Source organism: Strix uralensis, chromosome 1 (assembly GCF_047716275.1).
Source record: "Strix uralensis isolate ZFMK-TIS-50842 chromosome 1, bStrUra1, whole genome shotgun sequence".
Lineage (NCBI taxonomy): Eukaryota > Metazoa > Chordata > Aves > Strigiformes > Strigidae > Strix > Strix uralensis.
Window position 1 is genome coordinate 66,816,709 of NC_133972.1, and position 17,226 is coordinate 66,833,934.

General features: G+C 40.9%; 1 protein-coding gene across 4 annotated transcripts in view; it reads right to left on the minus strand.

Moving 5' to 3' along the window:
- Positions 1-17,226, minus strand: part of CRHR2 (corticotropin releasing hormone receptor 2) — a 159,957-nt gene that overhangs the window by 61,857 nt on the left and 80,874 nt on the right. For 3 of the 4 annotated variants that reach the window (XM_074892621.1, XM_074892655.1, XM_074892629.1), the window contains 2 exons: positions 11,162-11,247; positions 4,619-4,725 (listed from right to left, as the gene is read on the minus strand). In XM_074892621.1, coding sequence (XP_074748722.1) covers positions 4,619-4,725; positions 11,162-11,247 — 193 coding nt within the window. The remainder of the gene's footprint in view (positions 1-4,618; positions 4,726-11,161; positions 11,248-17,226) is intronic. The other variant, XM_074892637.1, reaches the window with a different exon arrangement.

Sequence of the window (17,226 nt, forward strand, 5' to 3'; positions counted from 1 at the left end):
TTCTAAATGGCAGATGGAATAGACTTAACTAGGCTAGGTGGAAAACCAGGAGATGAAGGGGAGAATGGAGCACTGACAGAACCTCATGAATTCAGTTGATGGCCTGTCCTGGGACTTGCTCTTTTTCCCCTTGCTCCACAACAGAAAGGTATGTATGGGAGGATGGGGGGACTACGCATTAGATCTGAAGTCTGCTCTGCTCTAATAACATCAGATACCACAGGACCTTTAAGCGCAACCCAGTACAAATTGTGCAGCTCACCTACCCACTTCCTATACCCTCAGTATCTAGGCTCTGATAGGTGTCAGATCACTTTGTATTATGAAACCTGCTCTGTATGGATGCTCTACATTTCTTCTGACAGGTTTCTACAAAACATTTAATCAAACTCTTCCATTCTTACTAACAGAGGCATGCAGCAGTCTCACCAACTGCATCTCAGACTGAAGATCTAGAGGCAGTTCAAAGGAGCTTGGAACAGAGCAGGATAAAGGAAAGTAGACCCTCCTAAACCCTGGGAGATGGTTAGGGGGGAAAAAAAGAAAAAAAAAAATAGAAGTGACTATGTTTTTTCAAGAAAAAAATGTTTCAGTCTTTTGGGAGAAAAAATATGTGAGATTTAGGAAATCTGGCTGTAATCATAAGAAAGAAAAGGGACACTGACTCAGGCCTATGAGAAAAAATAAATCAGAAATTTTAAAGGGGAAATAGAAAGAGGTAAATTTAGGGGCAACAGGAAAGCAATGTTTCCCTTAAATCCTCAGTTTGCTTTTGTTACCACCATACTAACGACAAAAGATGCTACATCAATGTTTGACGGTTTGTTTTTTTTAAACTGCCTTTATCTAGCAACCTGTGCAGAAGGACATGTAATTTTTAATCTTCATCTTATCTTCCTTTCAGCACCATCCTTCTTTATTGGATTCAAAACTCAGCAGGGACTTAGATGTTTCCCAGACCAAATATCTGTCTTCCCATACTTCTTCTTCGGTCACTACTGCACAAATAAAACATCTTCTGATTGAATCCAGTCAGGTCACTCACAGCCGGCCATTGCCAGCATATTGTTTAATAACAAGTCAGGAGTTTTACAAAGGACTCTTATTCCGCCTCAGAGGCCGGTATAACAGCACACTAAAAAGGAAAAAGCCGGAACAAAGCAATTTGGGTTTCTGCATTATCAGCAACAGTAAAGGAAAAACATGATTCAAAAGAACAAAAGAAGTGTTTTAATCCTTTTGCTTTTTTTTTTCCCCCCTCTTCAGCTTGATTGGTATTACTGATAGCAGGACTCCTCCTGTGGAAAATTTCTGCTTTGCTAGTGTGAAAATGTGATTATGTGGGACGATGAGAGCAGTGTCAGCAGGAGCTGCCTGTGTGCACCTGAGGGATGGATCAAACCTTTACTATTAATGAGAACGCACAGACTATGAGATTCAAAATAGTACAGATACATTTAACAATGCCCTGTGAAGTGTCCTGAGCAAATCTCCAGATTCTGTGTTGGAGATCAATGCAGTTCTACAGCACATTTGGTTTATGCACAAATTCCTCATTTTTCCTTCTCAGCATATTTTTTTTTGTTTGTGTGCTTGTTTTGTTTTGCATTATAAAGACAGCATGGCTCTCACACTTTTAAGACCACCTACATTTAGACGTTGAGGAACTATCCTTGACTTAGATCTTTAGGAGCTATCTCAATGACTAATTGTCATTCAGACAGTGTGTCCTCAAAAATCAAGCTCTCTCCCATAAGCTGGGCTTCACTTTTTATTATTAATGTGCTAAATGAAATGTTTACTGGCTAACTTTTTCATTGCACAGCCAAGAAAAGATTGGTTCGTATGTGACAGAACTGGAGAAAACAAGGATGGAATAGGTCTTCACAGTAAAAGGGAGTTCCTGGCTGAGTTCTCCTCCCTTCCCAGTTGTGTTGGGGTCTCCTGGCAATAGAAGCACAGATGACAGATGATCTCATTACTTGCTGCTACATCTGAGATTTTTGACCCTCAAAATATCTTTTGATGTATGATTCCTTGGAGTTTAGGTCAGTAGAACATTTCTACTGGCATGGAGGGTGGGTTGTGAATGGAGGACAGAGGGTTGCATAAGGAGCTGAGGAAGACAGGAACTGGGAACAAGATGACATAGGATAGATTTGGAAGACTAGGGACTCAATCCAGTTCTTTCCCCTTCCCACTTCAGCACAACTGAGGACTAAGCTTCCCATCAATGCAGCTACCTGAGCTGGGGCAGCAACAGTAACGGTGAAGCTCATCTCCAAACGCAGAACACCCATCTCAGTAGTTGATCACCAAAGCAACACTCTTTGCCAAGACAACCAGACATTTAACCTGCTCTTAAAACCTCCAGTGTGTGAGATCCCACAGCCTTCCTAGCAGTTATGTTCCAATACAGCAGGTGTGCTCCTCCTTCAGACAGGACTGCCTTGGGGACTCCATCCGCACCGACAGAGCAAAGGAAAATCAAGCAGGTGATGGGTGAGAAACATAAAAATATGGAGCAGTTGTAGAACTTCAGTCTTCCCAGAGGTCTCCTCTATCTTCCCCCTCAGCAGGCACTCTTGCAGTGAAGTAGATGGGTGGAAGTGGGCAGGAGTAAGAAACTGATAGATTTCTACTTTAGGCCAAGATGTGGGACTATCAGATATAGCCTTCAAGGTCTTCTAATGTTTTTTTATCCAGGAAGTATCAAAATTCTCTCATTGCACCCAATTAGTAGATGCCTTCTTCCATCCAAACTAAAACAGGGAAAAAAGCCCCAAATAATAAGACTCAATTATCAAAACGGATTTGTTCTTGGGACACTTTGAAGAGGTAAGTGTGATGAAGATGTGCATAACCTAGAATTTGTGTAGGGGAAATCTGTAATGCAACATGAATCTGGACTGCCTTCACTGGAGCATCTTTAGAACTTTTGAAAACAGGTGTAACTCTACAGACACTGAGGGAGCTCGTGGTCGTTAATGCTGGCTAGACATCAGATATTTTTTGCATAGTACAGTGGGAATTTGAAAAGATGGACTATCTTAATTCACATCATGTACAGGGAAGTACTTAACTGCTGCAGTCACTTTTAATGCTGAAGCTGACTGCAAAATTTAAATTTTAAAGTCAAAGTTTAAATAACAGAAGAACAATTTAAAAGAGATCAGCTAGGCTACTTCTGTGTTAGAAGCTGGATACACTGATACCATATTATCTAAATGTTTTTGTGCTATTTACTCCAGCATTTATAAGAGATTCAGCATCAAAGCAGGGAATATAGTTACAATGAATAATTTGCATTTATTATTCAGTGTAAATTAATTCAGGTCTCCAAGCACTATGGGAATTAGCATTATATGCACAGTAAAAAGGTTGAAATGGAAGTTTAAACTGATGCACCATAAATATTCCCACTGAATGTTTTAAGTTATGTTTTAAGCTTTTTTTTTTCTTCCCACTAGCACAGATTATTCTGCTTATAGATGCTGGGGTGAAAGAAGATTCCTGTTGTTAATAAAAAAGACCCCCTTGTTAGGAATGCTCAAGAGGAAAACTTAGCATAAGATTTCATAGGGATGCTCCACTCTAGGACAGCAGTAATTCTTTCACTTGGGTCACTGCCTATCATCATGCTGTAATCCTGGGGGGGGGGTGTGGGGGGGTGTGGGGTGTCCTCCACCTGTTTCTTCTCTGCTACTAGTATAAGATTTTTCTTAAGGATTATCATTGCATAGCACTTAGTGCAGTTGGTTCTAAGTTCAGGCTGAATGGTCCCAGACAAGACAGCTCAAATAGTACAAAAATACCAGTCAGGTAATCCAACAAATAATACAGAAATATCCAACCAGGCCAATCCTATTAAAATATGTTCCTGTGACTCAGGCTGTGTACATTCAATACATATGATGACTGACGAACATCTACCTATTACCTTCCACTAAGTTTCCTTCCCTCCTGCCATTTCTCTTCTGCCTGTAGCTCTAACTCTTCTTCACAGACTTTCTTTCATTTGACCTTCTGTACCACTGAACCAGGGGAGGGAAGTGTTTCTGTGCAGTTTCATTTATTTGCATTCATGAGCAGTGGTGGGGATAAAGCTCCTCTAAAGATGTTTCTCTTGTTATTTAAGAAAACTTCTAAGTTCTTTAATGAAGAAAAATTGAAATTAACCCAAAGCAAAATGGAAAGATTTCATTCTATCTCCTTTGGTCTAGATCTGGGCATTAACTGTCAGGGTATGCAAAATGCCTTGTGTTACCATGCACTGCCTTACAAAAAAAGCAAACCTGCCCCCAAAACTTGCAACTTGACACACTCAAATCCCAGTTTCCCTTAATGAAGCACTCTGTGCTCACTGAATTTTTTGCTGCATCAATAAATCATGTATAGTTCTCTTCCTGAATATAAATAGGCTTTAGGCTCTACACACAGAAGCCACCTTACAGCTCATCCAAAGCATCAGTCAATGAAACCACGTACATGCCTGGGAGTGTAAAAGCCATGACCTTTTTTCAAGACCAAACACAACCTGGACAGTGTTATTAGAGGGCTTGAGTAACCCGGTGTCACACACCCAACCAAGTTAGAAGCATGCAAACAGATTACTCACCTCAAGCACAAGAAAAGCATAAAGGCAACTATAAGGGCCCCTACTGATATACAGTGCCCCAGGTAGTTTATGATGAGAGCAATCTTGTAATGGAGCGCATACTTCCTCTGGAGGTAAAGAGATAACATGATTAAATCAGCATGACTCTCTAAGCACTGACATTAAGGAACAGTTAATCAGTTTAGGAAACAGTAATTACTTTTCTCAACTTTAAAATGATAGAATAGCTCCAGGGCTGATGTCTATGTATAAGACAAACATGCTGCCCAGGCACAGAATTACAGGCTTGGTTTCATTTCATTTTGGGATTTGTCTACAGTTTCTTACAAATCTTAGCAAATAAGTGGGGGGTTTTCTCCCCCATTTTTTCTGCAATGTCTTCAGGATTTCTTATTTTCATTATTACGTTATTTTAAAACTTTGTCAGTTTAGGGTGACAAAGCTGCCAAAGACACATCTTCTCACAGTTTCTAAAGTTATAGAACATTATTTTTTTAGGGAACTTCATGGTCTTAATGAGCCATGTTATGCTACTTTTCTACTCAAATGGTTTGGTTTTAATACAAAAATGAATCAGTTGTCAGTAAGAATAAATAATAAACCCTTTCCATACAGGCAGATTTTTCTCTGAGGTACATTCCTTGCAAACTATGGTCCTTGTTTTCAAATTGAGGTTAGAACTGAATGAGCTGGAATTTGGTGGTGTCCTTTCAGTTTTGAGAGAGCCTGATGAACCAGAGATCCTCTTGTTTTTAGCAGCAACCCAAGTATGAAGTGAAACTTAATGTATTAGTGTCTATTTCCTAGGATGCTGGGGAGATTATTGGCAGGTTCTTGATCTTGTAAACCAAAAATTAAGTACAAAAGTGCTTCCACCTAAACCAGTGAATTTAGTGATGTGACCAAAATTTGACCTTGAAGTAATTGAACATTCTTTATTGGTGGGCTGCTGCTGGCTTCAGAGAAAAGAGAAGCATCGTCTCTCTTTGTCTGATGGATAGGAAGAAGTAGAAAAACACTATTCAGATAAATACTGAAGCTGGTTAAAAATTGACAGAGGTTTGCTACTTAAACAATAAATTCCCCCTGAAAAAAAAATTATTTATTTAGTATTTTTGGCATGTGCTTCTTTTCAGGTTAAGCAGATCTTTACCCACTTTGGGATGATGTCCTCCTTCAGAAGAATGAGACCTTTGAAAACTAACCACCTAAATTTCCTCCCTTGTGATAAAAATATAAAAGTAAAATCCTACAAATGGCATGAGTTTTCTAATTTTGGTTGAACTTCCTTTGTTTCATTTTTTTCTAACAATTTCCCTTAACATTGTATTCCAGTCAAAGGAATTTATCAGTGAATGAATGTTTGGATGAAACTACAACCAGCAGCTGTAGTTAATCTGTTCCATTGTTCCGTGAAGATAGCATCTTCCAGTACTTTGCCAGAGAGTGAGCAAGCACTCTTGGAATCATTTTCATGATGAAACCTGCCTCTATCTTCAGCACATGGAGTAATGTGCTGTTTCTGGACAGAACTCAACCATGTAAGGTATTTTTAAGTCTATTATAAAATCCCCTAAAATAAACTTCTCCATGCACAGGCCCATTTTCTGAATAACCTTGAGGAGAAAAAAAACCCAAACCACCAAACCTACAAGATCTGAATTCCACACCGAGTTTTATTTATCCTTAAGTCAGAGGTACACCTAAAAGGGAAGAAAAACACACTTGATCTAATGTGCCTACCTGAAATGCAATTTTGTACTGTTCAGCTAGTGTCCTGGCAAACTGCCTTGCTTATTTACTTCCCTGCTTAATTCACAGAATCATAGAATATGTCAAGTTGGAAGGGACCTGTAAGGATCATAGAGTCCAACTCCCTGCTTCTCACAGGACTACCTAAAACTAAACCATGTGACTAAGAGCATCATCCAGAATTGCTCATGTAGTGCTAGAAATCTTATGAATGATGACAATGTTTCTCCCAGGCCAAGGATCCTGCTCTTTGAATCTGACCCTTTCAGCTCCCTCCTTTGGCTCCTAGCCCCTATTTAAACTTCACTCAAGTTTTATGCAGGTATGGTTCAAAACATGGGAAAATTCACTGGAAGAAAACCAGAATTAATCTCCTCTTTGACGCACTGACACTGAAGGAAAAACAGGCATAACTTTTATTTTCTCTGTTGCTGACAGTATTAAGGTTTCCTGAAGGCAAATTCAAGTATCATAGAAACAAGACTGCCTCAGTACCTATGAAAAATAAGCTGACAGGGTGGCAAGATCACTTTCTACCAGCCTACATGCAATCTGCATCTCTGGTAGAATTGGAGACAACACCTTCAGGGCTGAAAAACACGTGCCCAGAATCAGTCATGTGTTGGCCAAAGCTCAGTTCATGTAAAATACTTGCATAACTCTTTTCTGTCTCACCCTCTTGAAGACTGATACATTTAAAATGGTAACAACCTTCTACTGCTACCCAATATTCTTCTGCTTCCATAAAGTTACCCAGTATTCCTCTGCTTCCATGAGTTACCCAATATTCCTCTGCCAGCTTTTATGGTAACAGTTTCACTTCACTAAAATGCAGATTTAAATCCTATTCAGGCTTAGGAGGAGGGTTGTTACATTAGAGAAGAGATAGAAAAGGAGATGGTCTGGACACTGCTAGCCTTGCTCTCCAAACCACATCAGGTCACATCACTGGAGTCCTTTTCCATGCTGTACCTTATGCATGACAATCATGTTACATAAGACTGTGCAGAATTTTCTTCCAGCCAGCTTCTACCAGCTAAACTGAGTAATCACAGCTTTATGTCTTTTCCTGTACCAGCTTTGCAAACCTAAGGTACCCTGGGCTCCCTGCAGCCAGTTTTCAGGCTAATAGTGGAGTCACTCTCTCTGGAGGACTTTTCCCTTTGCTTTAGCTAGGATGTGACTGCTAACCTGTCCAAACCAAATCAGCTAATGATTTGAACTAATAACCACCTAATAACAACAGTCTTAACTCTCCAGATAACAACACTTCTCCCTCTAACTGAACTTCCTGACAGGTCCTGCCAGTGTTTACAGCACATGTCTTCCCATGAGGCTCTGCACTGCATTCCCAGTTAAGTCACTTTAGATTTATTCCTGTTGCCAGGATGATCTCAACACCTGTACAGTTTAAAGACACCATATCTCCTCTCCAAAGACTTTCAGAAACAACTGGGAAGTATCTTTGTCATCCAAGATGCCTCTGGATTCACTGCTTTCCTGTTTTGAGCCAGCTGGAAGCTGGGTAGCTGTGGCTAACGTGACTGTGCTCCTAGCAGGATAAATTAACTTAAGTCCAACATGGTGCTAACTCAGCTGCACAGCTTGAAGCCACCTCAAAACATTAGCAGAACCAAATTCATATCCAGCTGCCTTAGGCCATATAGTCAAGACCAAAGTTCCTAATTTATAGCTCTTTTTGGAGGCTAAGATGTATTTTTTGCTGCCTGAGACTCTCATTTGTCTTCTAACAGGACCACAGATTTGTGCCAGATGCAGTAAAGGTCCCTTGGACACAGGTGCTTGTAGGCTTTCCATTTGTCACACATGCCATCAAACAGCCAGCTGGATCAAAATTATTTCTGTACCTGATTCCTGTGCCTGGAGAAGGAGCTAATTGATTGTTCAGAGGATGGGATTCAGTCTGATGTTAGGACACCTACATTTGGGTATCTACCCAACATCTGAACCAGTATCTGAAGCAAGGGCTAGAAGTTACACACACAGAGGCATCTAGTGTCCCTTGAGGTGCACTCAGGAGACTCTGTACTGCCTAGTTGGTCCTGGTGACTGACCTCCAATTGCTGCTTCTGAAGAACAGGTATTCCAGAAGGCCTGTGTCACATCTGCCAGATGCATGGAGTCACACTGGGGCATTTTAAACTACACCACATAACTAACTACATGCAGGCAACTAGATCCCAGCCAAAGTGGGAATCTAGGAGCAAAGCTCACTTTTCTCAGCTACTGCCACAGGTCTTGACCGCAAATAAAGCAATGATGTATTAATGTAATCAAGTGAATGTGTGTTACAGGAGCTTATGCTGCCCTAAGATTGACCCACAGCTGAAAAAACCTAAAATTTCCCTTGCTACATTACCAACACTCTGTCATAAAGCATGTAGCACAGGACATGGGGTTGATCTTGAAAAGCCCTGTCCCTGTCCCATGTATCAATCACTACATTTGAAGTCAAACCATGTAATTCTTTAGCACTCTTGGCTGTGAGTGGCCAAGCTTGAAAGTAGTGTTGTTTTCTGTATTAAAACAAAAACACAAAACACAGGGTGTACCTCCTGGCTGATGCTTAGCATCTGCTAGGATCAGTCAATAAATAACAATAGACCCACATGTGTGCTTGCATCTCACCTTTAATCAAAATGGAGGATTAGGGAAATCCGTGGGGATTTTTCTTTTTTTTTTTTTTTTTTGAGATCACAAAGCAACCCAAGTATTCATCTGTAACACTGAGCATTATGTAGAGATTTCAAAAATATTCACAAATATTAATATTTGCAAAGCTTGTTGCAAATCTTTAAAGATCTAATAAATGAGGTTTTAAGCTTTTGCAAACAAGGGAGGGGGAACATCTGCACTTTCATCTGTTTAAGGAACATGCTATTTAAGAAGTTTTAAGCTATCACCATAGCGGCAAAGTTTTTAAAAGCAAAAACAGAGTAAAGGAAATAATCCTGTCCTCTAGTCACAACACTTCTCCAGACTCTTCAAATAAAACTCCTCTGTATTTGCTTGTGCAGAGATAGGAACTGTTCAAGTCATGCAGACAAACACATAAAGAGTGTAATTAAAATGCAGCAGCATTTTCCTGAGCTGGTACAGCAGACTGCTACTATCAGCTCAGGTTTCCCATACCAGCTAAACCACATCAAAGATTTCAAGTCTTTGCCCAGCTTTGTTCCCCATTCTCTAAATCAGCACTGGCTGCTAGACACCCCCTCTGTTGCTCATTTTTAAGAGGGTAGTTTCACAGAAGTGCAAATCCATTTCACTCAGAAATGGTCTGCTACCATGGTCTGCTGTGCCCCTCAACCCTAGCCATGCTTTTACTCCCCTTGCTTGTGCTGCCCCTAGCACTCCTGCAATAATGCAGTAAGACGGTTTAGGGAACTGATTCATCCAAAAAAAGACCCAGGGGGAAAGAAATGAAAGAAGGGGCTGCACTGGGGTGGTCCCAACTTAGATCAGACTTAAATTTCCACGGGAGCCTCTCCACTTTGCTAGACCACCTTGAATGTATATCAGTCCCTCTGGATGGCAGTCACGTACTGGTACATTTTTTCTTACTTTCTAGAAGCCTCTAGCAAATGGAGCTGTGGGGGGTGGTCGGTGGGGGTGGTGGGGTGGTGGGCTACCACCAAATTATCTAGCCAGTGGGTAAGAGTAGGCCCTCCTCAGCAGCTGGTGTGTAGTTATCTGTTTTCTGATTCACTTGTCAAAGTGCACATTCAGCAACAACATGGATCTTACTGGATGGATGCTGGGCCACAGCCAAAGCACATCATGACTGTTTTGGGTACAGCACTAGTCCAGACAGTTCCTGAGTACTAAATCCAGATTAGCTCTGCAAGCAGCCCTCAGCAGGTGAGACCTTGTCTTCCTTCTCCCTGTTTGGAAATGGCACAGCTCAACTCCAATGACAGAGTGAGTGGAATGGACCTCAAAACATTAACAGGCCTGAGCTGCTGCACTCCACTTTGGTTCTTAGAGGGGAAAGTCACCCCTGGCAGAGAAACAACACAAAACTGATGTGTGCTCGTGTCCCACCACAACACTCAAAACAGGAGGAAGAGAAAGAGAACATGGCATGAAAGGCTTGAAGGTTTAAACTGTGTGAGGATGAATGTCTATGATGCCTCCAAGAAAAGCTGAGACATTTGACAAGAAAAGCACTTTGCATAATTGCTTGCAGCCTTTCTGAAGAAGCTTAACCCTACATGCTAATTTCCTTCTGCAAACTCCTGTATAATGCAGGATTTTCTCAGTCTTTTAAAGACAGACAGGACCCGAGGTTTTTTTTTAATGTATTTTTATGTTGCTGCCCGTTTACATATTTGCTGAAGGAAAAATGACATTGAGATCTGGAAAGGTCAGTTGTTGATGGCCTCTCTGACCTCAGAACTGAGAGGTACAGGGTGGAATCAGCTGGTGAAAGCTTATTTTTCAGTTCCAAAGAAGCTTTTGGCCTTATTGTTATTATTACTAACATTTACTGTAGCAGCTGTAGGCTCTGAACAAATCTAGGAAGGACCTGCATAAACATACATCATCAGGGACAGAGTGTAATAAAGCATCCTTTTTTAAAAACCATGTGAGTAGCAGATACGGAAAGAGGATAAGTGATTTGCCTGAATTTACAGGGAGGACTTGTTGCAGAGACAGAAATGGAATCTGTCTCAGAAGTTCCAAATTAGCATGTTAACCTTAAACTTAGCTTTGCATTCATATATGCCGAGAAATGTCACTAAGAAGAATGAAGACAAAAATACAGACCTTGTCATCCAGAATAGGTTCGCACTGAGAGTAGTTTATCTTGGAAGCCCATGTCCCATTGCCCAGGCATTCTCTGTAGGCATTTCCTGGTACAGACCAAAATAAAAGAGAGATGAACACTCTGTCCTGGACTTTGTAAACAGTCTTCCAATTTCACAGATTTAAGAAAAGGTTAACAGAACAGATTATTCACAAAGAAAATCAACTTATCCCACCTTTGTAAGGACTACAACAGCCTGCTGAGGAGAGGAGATGAGAAATAAAGGACATAAACACATCTAGAGACAACAAGTATTTAAAGATACTTACTGATAATGTTTTCTTACAGCATATGGGTTCAGAAGACAGCAAAGGCACGAGAAGAATGTTGCAAGAGAAAGCTTAATGTTAGTATAGCCTTTTAAGAAGCAGTTAAATGATATTTTAAAAAAAGGCAGAAAGGTTTAGGTCTTTCGTGTTCCATCTAGGAGAATGGTATGTGTATGGTAAACTTATTGCTGTACTCCCCTCTTATTTATCCCACAGTAAACTAGAAGAAACATACTTGGAGATATGGATTTTCTAGTCCTTCTGTGCAACAACGCTATTGGTAAAACTCCTGCAAAGAACCTGAAAAAGGAGCAAGATAACCACATATCCCAACCCCGGGGCAGGCAGGCTGGGGAATGTCTCTGAACGTATTTCAGAAATGCATACACCTAGGTTAGGAGTGTGAAAAAGAAACCACTTCTGATCTTTTTCCAAGGTGCCGGTTCTCCCAGAATGTAAGTGAAAATCACAGATTACTTTACTGAAGCAGACAGGTTTCATGTCCAATCACAATGTCACCCTGGGGAGCTCTGCGAACTGGGTGTAGTAATATTGGAGCAAGGAGGGGAGCTCAATTTCTGGCAAGCACTCCTCTTCATCCCAGGGAACTCACAGAGAAAACTAGGCAGTTTTGCTGTACAAACTACCTTCCTCCACCCATCAAAAGCACATCCAATCCCAAGCAACATGTTTTTTTCCATGTTTATTTTGAACTGTGTCTTAGAAACAAGATAATTAAAATAAAACAGGAAAATCAGAAAGATCTCCAAAGGACACATACAGACAACTTCCTAACGAACTCTTCATGATGTTCTTGCTGCCCTTTACCCAGTTTGTTCTTGAGCATTTGCCATGGCCATTCAATGCTAGTTCAGCACCCAGCCATCAAGAAAATAAGATGTCAAATAAAAGTATCAGATTGAACATTTCTAAAATTGCTGTTGGCAACAGCCATTGAAAAGGTGGAAAGACTTTTGAAAAGGTGCTTTTTCCTACAGAGAAGGAAAGTTCACATGGAAAGCAACAAGGAGCAGTTCACCTAGATGCTCCAGATTACACCATATCCATACAGATCACTGGATTCCATATTGCCAGTGTCTATTTGCACTTTTTCACTGTTTCTTCTTGGAATGACAAGGCCAAAATGAAATAAAATAAAATGACTGGTAACATTTGGGTCAACTACAGAAACTTGTGCTAGAAGTTAAGGACCTCGGTTTCCATCTGTCACTAGTTTACAAAGTCACACACTTCCCTCTCTTTCATACTGGAGAATCAGGTATAGACTGCCATTTTCTGTGCAATTTTTTGGTGCAATTTTCCCCTGAAGGCTAAACAGGTGATTAGAATTCTTTCCTCATTGCTCTGTTTATTATTATTATTATTATTCAACATCCTAAGGTAAATGGACACCTTTTACCCCCTTCCTCTGGGACCAGGTCTGAATGGGATTCAGGTTCTGAGTTAGATCCCTGAAAGCCCTTGTATTTGGCCCCTCCTTTTGGCCAGTGCTGAAGCTCTCTGTGCAGAACGGTTGCTGATTTTGAGTCTCTGCAGAAAATGTCTGACTCTCCAGACACTGAGTGGGAAGCTTTGATGCTTAATTGGATGTTAAATCCCACTTCCAGGATAGTGCTCATATGAAACCCTTGTTTTATTCATTCTGACTCTCCCTTGCCGTATCTTAGCTCAGGTGTGGAGTCCACAACCACAACCAACACTATGAGACACTTAGAATGTCCAGCTGGGTCTACATAAGTACCTGAGAGGCAAAGGTGCATTTGAATAAAGGAGTTATTTATCCGTGCAAAAGGAAAGCCACTCGTTCTTTTCTGACTCCCCTTTAGATGAGAAATTGACTGAAAACAAAAATAGCTTGGAGCTGGGTGAAAGAGAGTGGAGTATCAAAACTATGGAAAGAAGACCCCTTTGACCCCATGGCTCCCTTCAAATATTTCTCTTACTTGAAAAAGAAAGCAAATATTAGGAGTGCTCCCCTCATCCACACTAACTTCTTCCTCTGCTCTCATTGTTATTTCTGTTTTACAGATACAGAAACAGAAGCAAAATATGTATACATGACTTCCTGAAAATGACTTGGCAGGACCGTGGCAGAGTTGTGAACCATCACCAACGATGTATTCTACCTTAACAGGCTACGATATCTCTGTCTCCTGCAGTACATCATCCCTGCTCATTAAAACTTCCTTTTCAGAAGGATAAATGTGTCTCTCGTGTTTCCTGTCCAAAAGAATTATTAGAGAACAGGTCATGATCAGCAAAGCAAGATCGAGTGTAATGATTGCCATCCATTTCCACCTCCATTTTGATGTGTAATCCCTCCACTTAGAATATTAGCACCCATAAAATGTGCCTCTGAGCTCTCTTTCGGTGCAAATACAGGAATCCTACACAACACCCACATCAAAGCAGGTGAGCTGGGTTTATGAGCTGTCATACCAGACTCGTACATGGTAAGTATGTGAACAAGAGTAGGATAAACCCAAACTCTGAATTTCTCTAGTTCAGAATCTCCTCCAGTATCAGCCACCTCTCAGAAACAAAAGCAGCAAGTAGATCTGACTTCTGGGAATATCTCATTCCAAACTCTGTGTCCTGGTTTTGTCTGGGATAGAGTTAATTATTCTTCTTAGTAGCCAGAATAGTGCTGTGTTTTGGATTCAGTACGGGATTTGGTATGAGAAGAATGCTGATAATAATAGACTGATGTTTTCAGTTGTTGCTATGAGATCAAGGACTCTCCAACTCCCCAAATCCTGCCTGTGCGCAGGTGTACAAGAAGCTGGGAAGGAGCAGAGCCAGAGCACTGGACCCAGATTAACCAATGAAATATTCTATATCATGTAACGTCATGCTCAGTATATAAAGGAGGAGCATCCAGAACGGGGTGGGGTTCTCTCTCACTTTCGAGATTGCGACTGCAGGATCTTGGTATTTTGGGATCGCTAGCTGGGAACAGGCTAGGTATCAGTCAGTGGGTGATGAGCAATCACATTGTGCATTACCTGTTTGTACTTTCCATTATTGTTATTGTTTTATTTTATTTCAATTATTAAACTCAACCTATGAGTCTCCCTCCAATTTCTTCCCTTATCCCCTGGGCGGGAAGAGGGTGTGCTAGTGGCTGAGTGGTGTTTGGCTGCCAGCCAGGTTCAAACCACGACACTCTGGTAGTCATATGTAATTTATACCCCAAGGCAAAGTGTTCTTTCTTTCTTCCGAATGCCTAAAAGCATTAGTTCTAACAGCCACATGGAAACAAGAATGTATTTTCATATATCTGTTTTAATAACATAACATAGATCTTTTACCCAGTGCTTTAAAGGAGAAATGTCTGATTTAGTGTGTGAGGTAATATTAGAGAGCAAGATCCTCACTGCAGGCATCTGGAAGAAGCAGCTCTTGTTCATGCACAGATGAATCCCACAGCATATTGTGAGTCCAGCATTTCTTGGGGACGTTGGACCAATCACATATGCACTCAACAGGCTCACTGTGTTCACAGTCAGTCACATCTGGTGTGTGCTGAATTTCCTGTGTGCGCTTGTATATCTCTGCACAAAAGACCCTGGGTAAACTAATGGCAACTTCAAATAACCATCTTAGTCTTTTTCACAGCAGCAAACAGCTGCTTCATAGCATCCCTACTTAATGTCAAAAACAGCACAGAAAAGATGAAGAAATAACAGACAGGCAGAGTCACTGAGACATGCAGTTGTAGCAGTGATCAAAGCAGCAAAGAGAAGCCAAAAAGCTGACCGATACATTGGTTCTGTGAAAGACAGCAATGGAAGATATATGTCGCCCAGCTTCAGAGTATGTAAAAGAAGAGAAGAGGGAAACCAACAGCCAGTGATCTTGCCAAGAGACTTCTATGATCTCTTTGGTGTTTTAACATACTGAAGAAGATTCCTTCTCACCTGGTTTTCCAATAAGAACTGGGATTAATGTGCTTTGTGCTAGAAGCATTCTTGCCCTTTGCTTTAAAGCACTGTGTACAGAAAGAGACTGGATTAAGTTCAATTTTTCTTAACAATTGTCATGAAAAATAAGGAGAAAATGGAAGAGTCATTATGGAGAACTCCACTGTAGAAACAAACAGTGAACACCCAGGAAGAAAAGAACAGTTACATGATCTTTCTAGGGCAACAATAGCTAATGAGAGCTATTAGCAATAATTCTTTTTTTTCCTAGTTCAAAAAAACAATTGTTCCAATTTTCATTTCCTTAGACAAGTGGCATACTGAAGAACTCAGTATACTTTCTCTTCTCATAATTTCTCCTTCCTTACTAACTTTATTCTAAAGAACAGATACACAAAATAAAGAGGTATTTGGTGGTTATAATATGTGGTTATTTGTGCTCTGTGTGCACTTGCACTCATATAATACAACCGGACAAGCAGATTTAATCTTCATGCAAATGAATAATGAGCAGTAGATGACTCATGATGACACAGGCAACACACAACCATTATACACATAGGTTTTGACACATCATCCAATATTAATTTCTATGCTTCAGTCTATGGCCTCTTCTTTGACTTTGAAAGTGTTGATTTCCTTTTGTTGTAGATTATTAGCAACATTTGTGGCACCTGATTGTTTCTGCTTAACCATCTGTCCAGGGGACAGGCAAGGAGATAAAAGGAAACTCCCTGAATAGAAAGAAGTATCAGACTGTCATTCAGCTTGCTAGCTTCCAGAAAACTTATTTCATCCTCTCCAGGCCAGCCAGCATAACATATGCATTTTCATATTTCCTCTAACAACTGATTCAGTCATGCTGATCATAGTCATATTCTATCAATAAAGCCAATGACAGCAATGGCAATATTCTCAGAGTCAAATGCAGCAATTAGAGCCCCTCAGACAGTGTACTGCAATACCTTCCACTACTGTTCCTGCTCTGTAGTCGTGGCTGCTGTTTTGACAGCCCAATGCCAGACCTGGATCCTACACACCAGCCAACATAACAGCTCCATACACAATATAGATTCACATACACAAAGACAGCAGAAGTGCCAGCATTTGCAATTCTCATGGGCTCTAAGGTGATGTAAAAGGGATCTCCATTTCTGAAAAACTGTATCACATCATAAAAAGGTAGGTCAATATTTGTCATCCCAACTGTGATTTTTCTGCTACTTAGAAACCACTGAATTTGGATGACTGTGGTAAGTCTTACTATTCAGTATAACTGACTGCTTCAAAACTGCAAGTGCTTACATGAAGATTGTATTTAAAATATTGGTAACCAATAACACCAGAGTAGCTGCAAAAGCAACACCAAGAGGTGGTAAAACTGCCTGAATGGCCAGGCCCAGAGGGTGGTGATAGCCGCACAAAGTCTAGTTGGAGGTGAGTGACTGACACTCATTAATGATTTGGATAGGGAAGAGTGTATCCTCAGCAAGTCTGCAGATGACACCAAACTGGGAGGAGTTCACTGGTAACGCCAGAGGGTCATGCTGCTGTCCAGAGGGACCTTGACAGGCTGGAGAAATGGTCTGACAGGAACCTCATGAAGTACAACAAGGGGAAGTGCAAAGTCCCACACCTGGGGAAGAACAACCTCATGCACCAGTGTACACTGGGGGCCACCCAGCTGGAAAGAAGGCAAATGGTATTCTGGACTGCACTAGGTAAAGCATTGCCAGCAGGTCAAGGAATGTGATCCTTCCCCTCTACTCAGCCCTGACAAGGCCACATCTGGAGTACTGTGTCCAGTTCTGG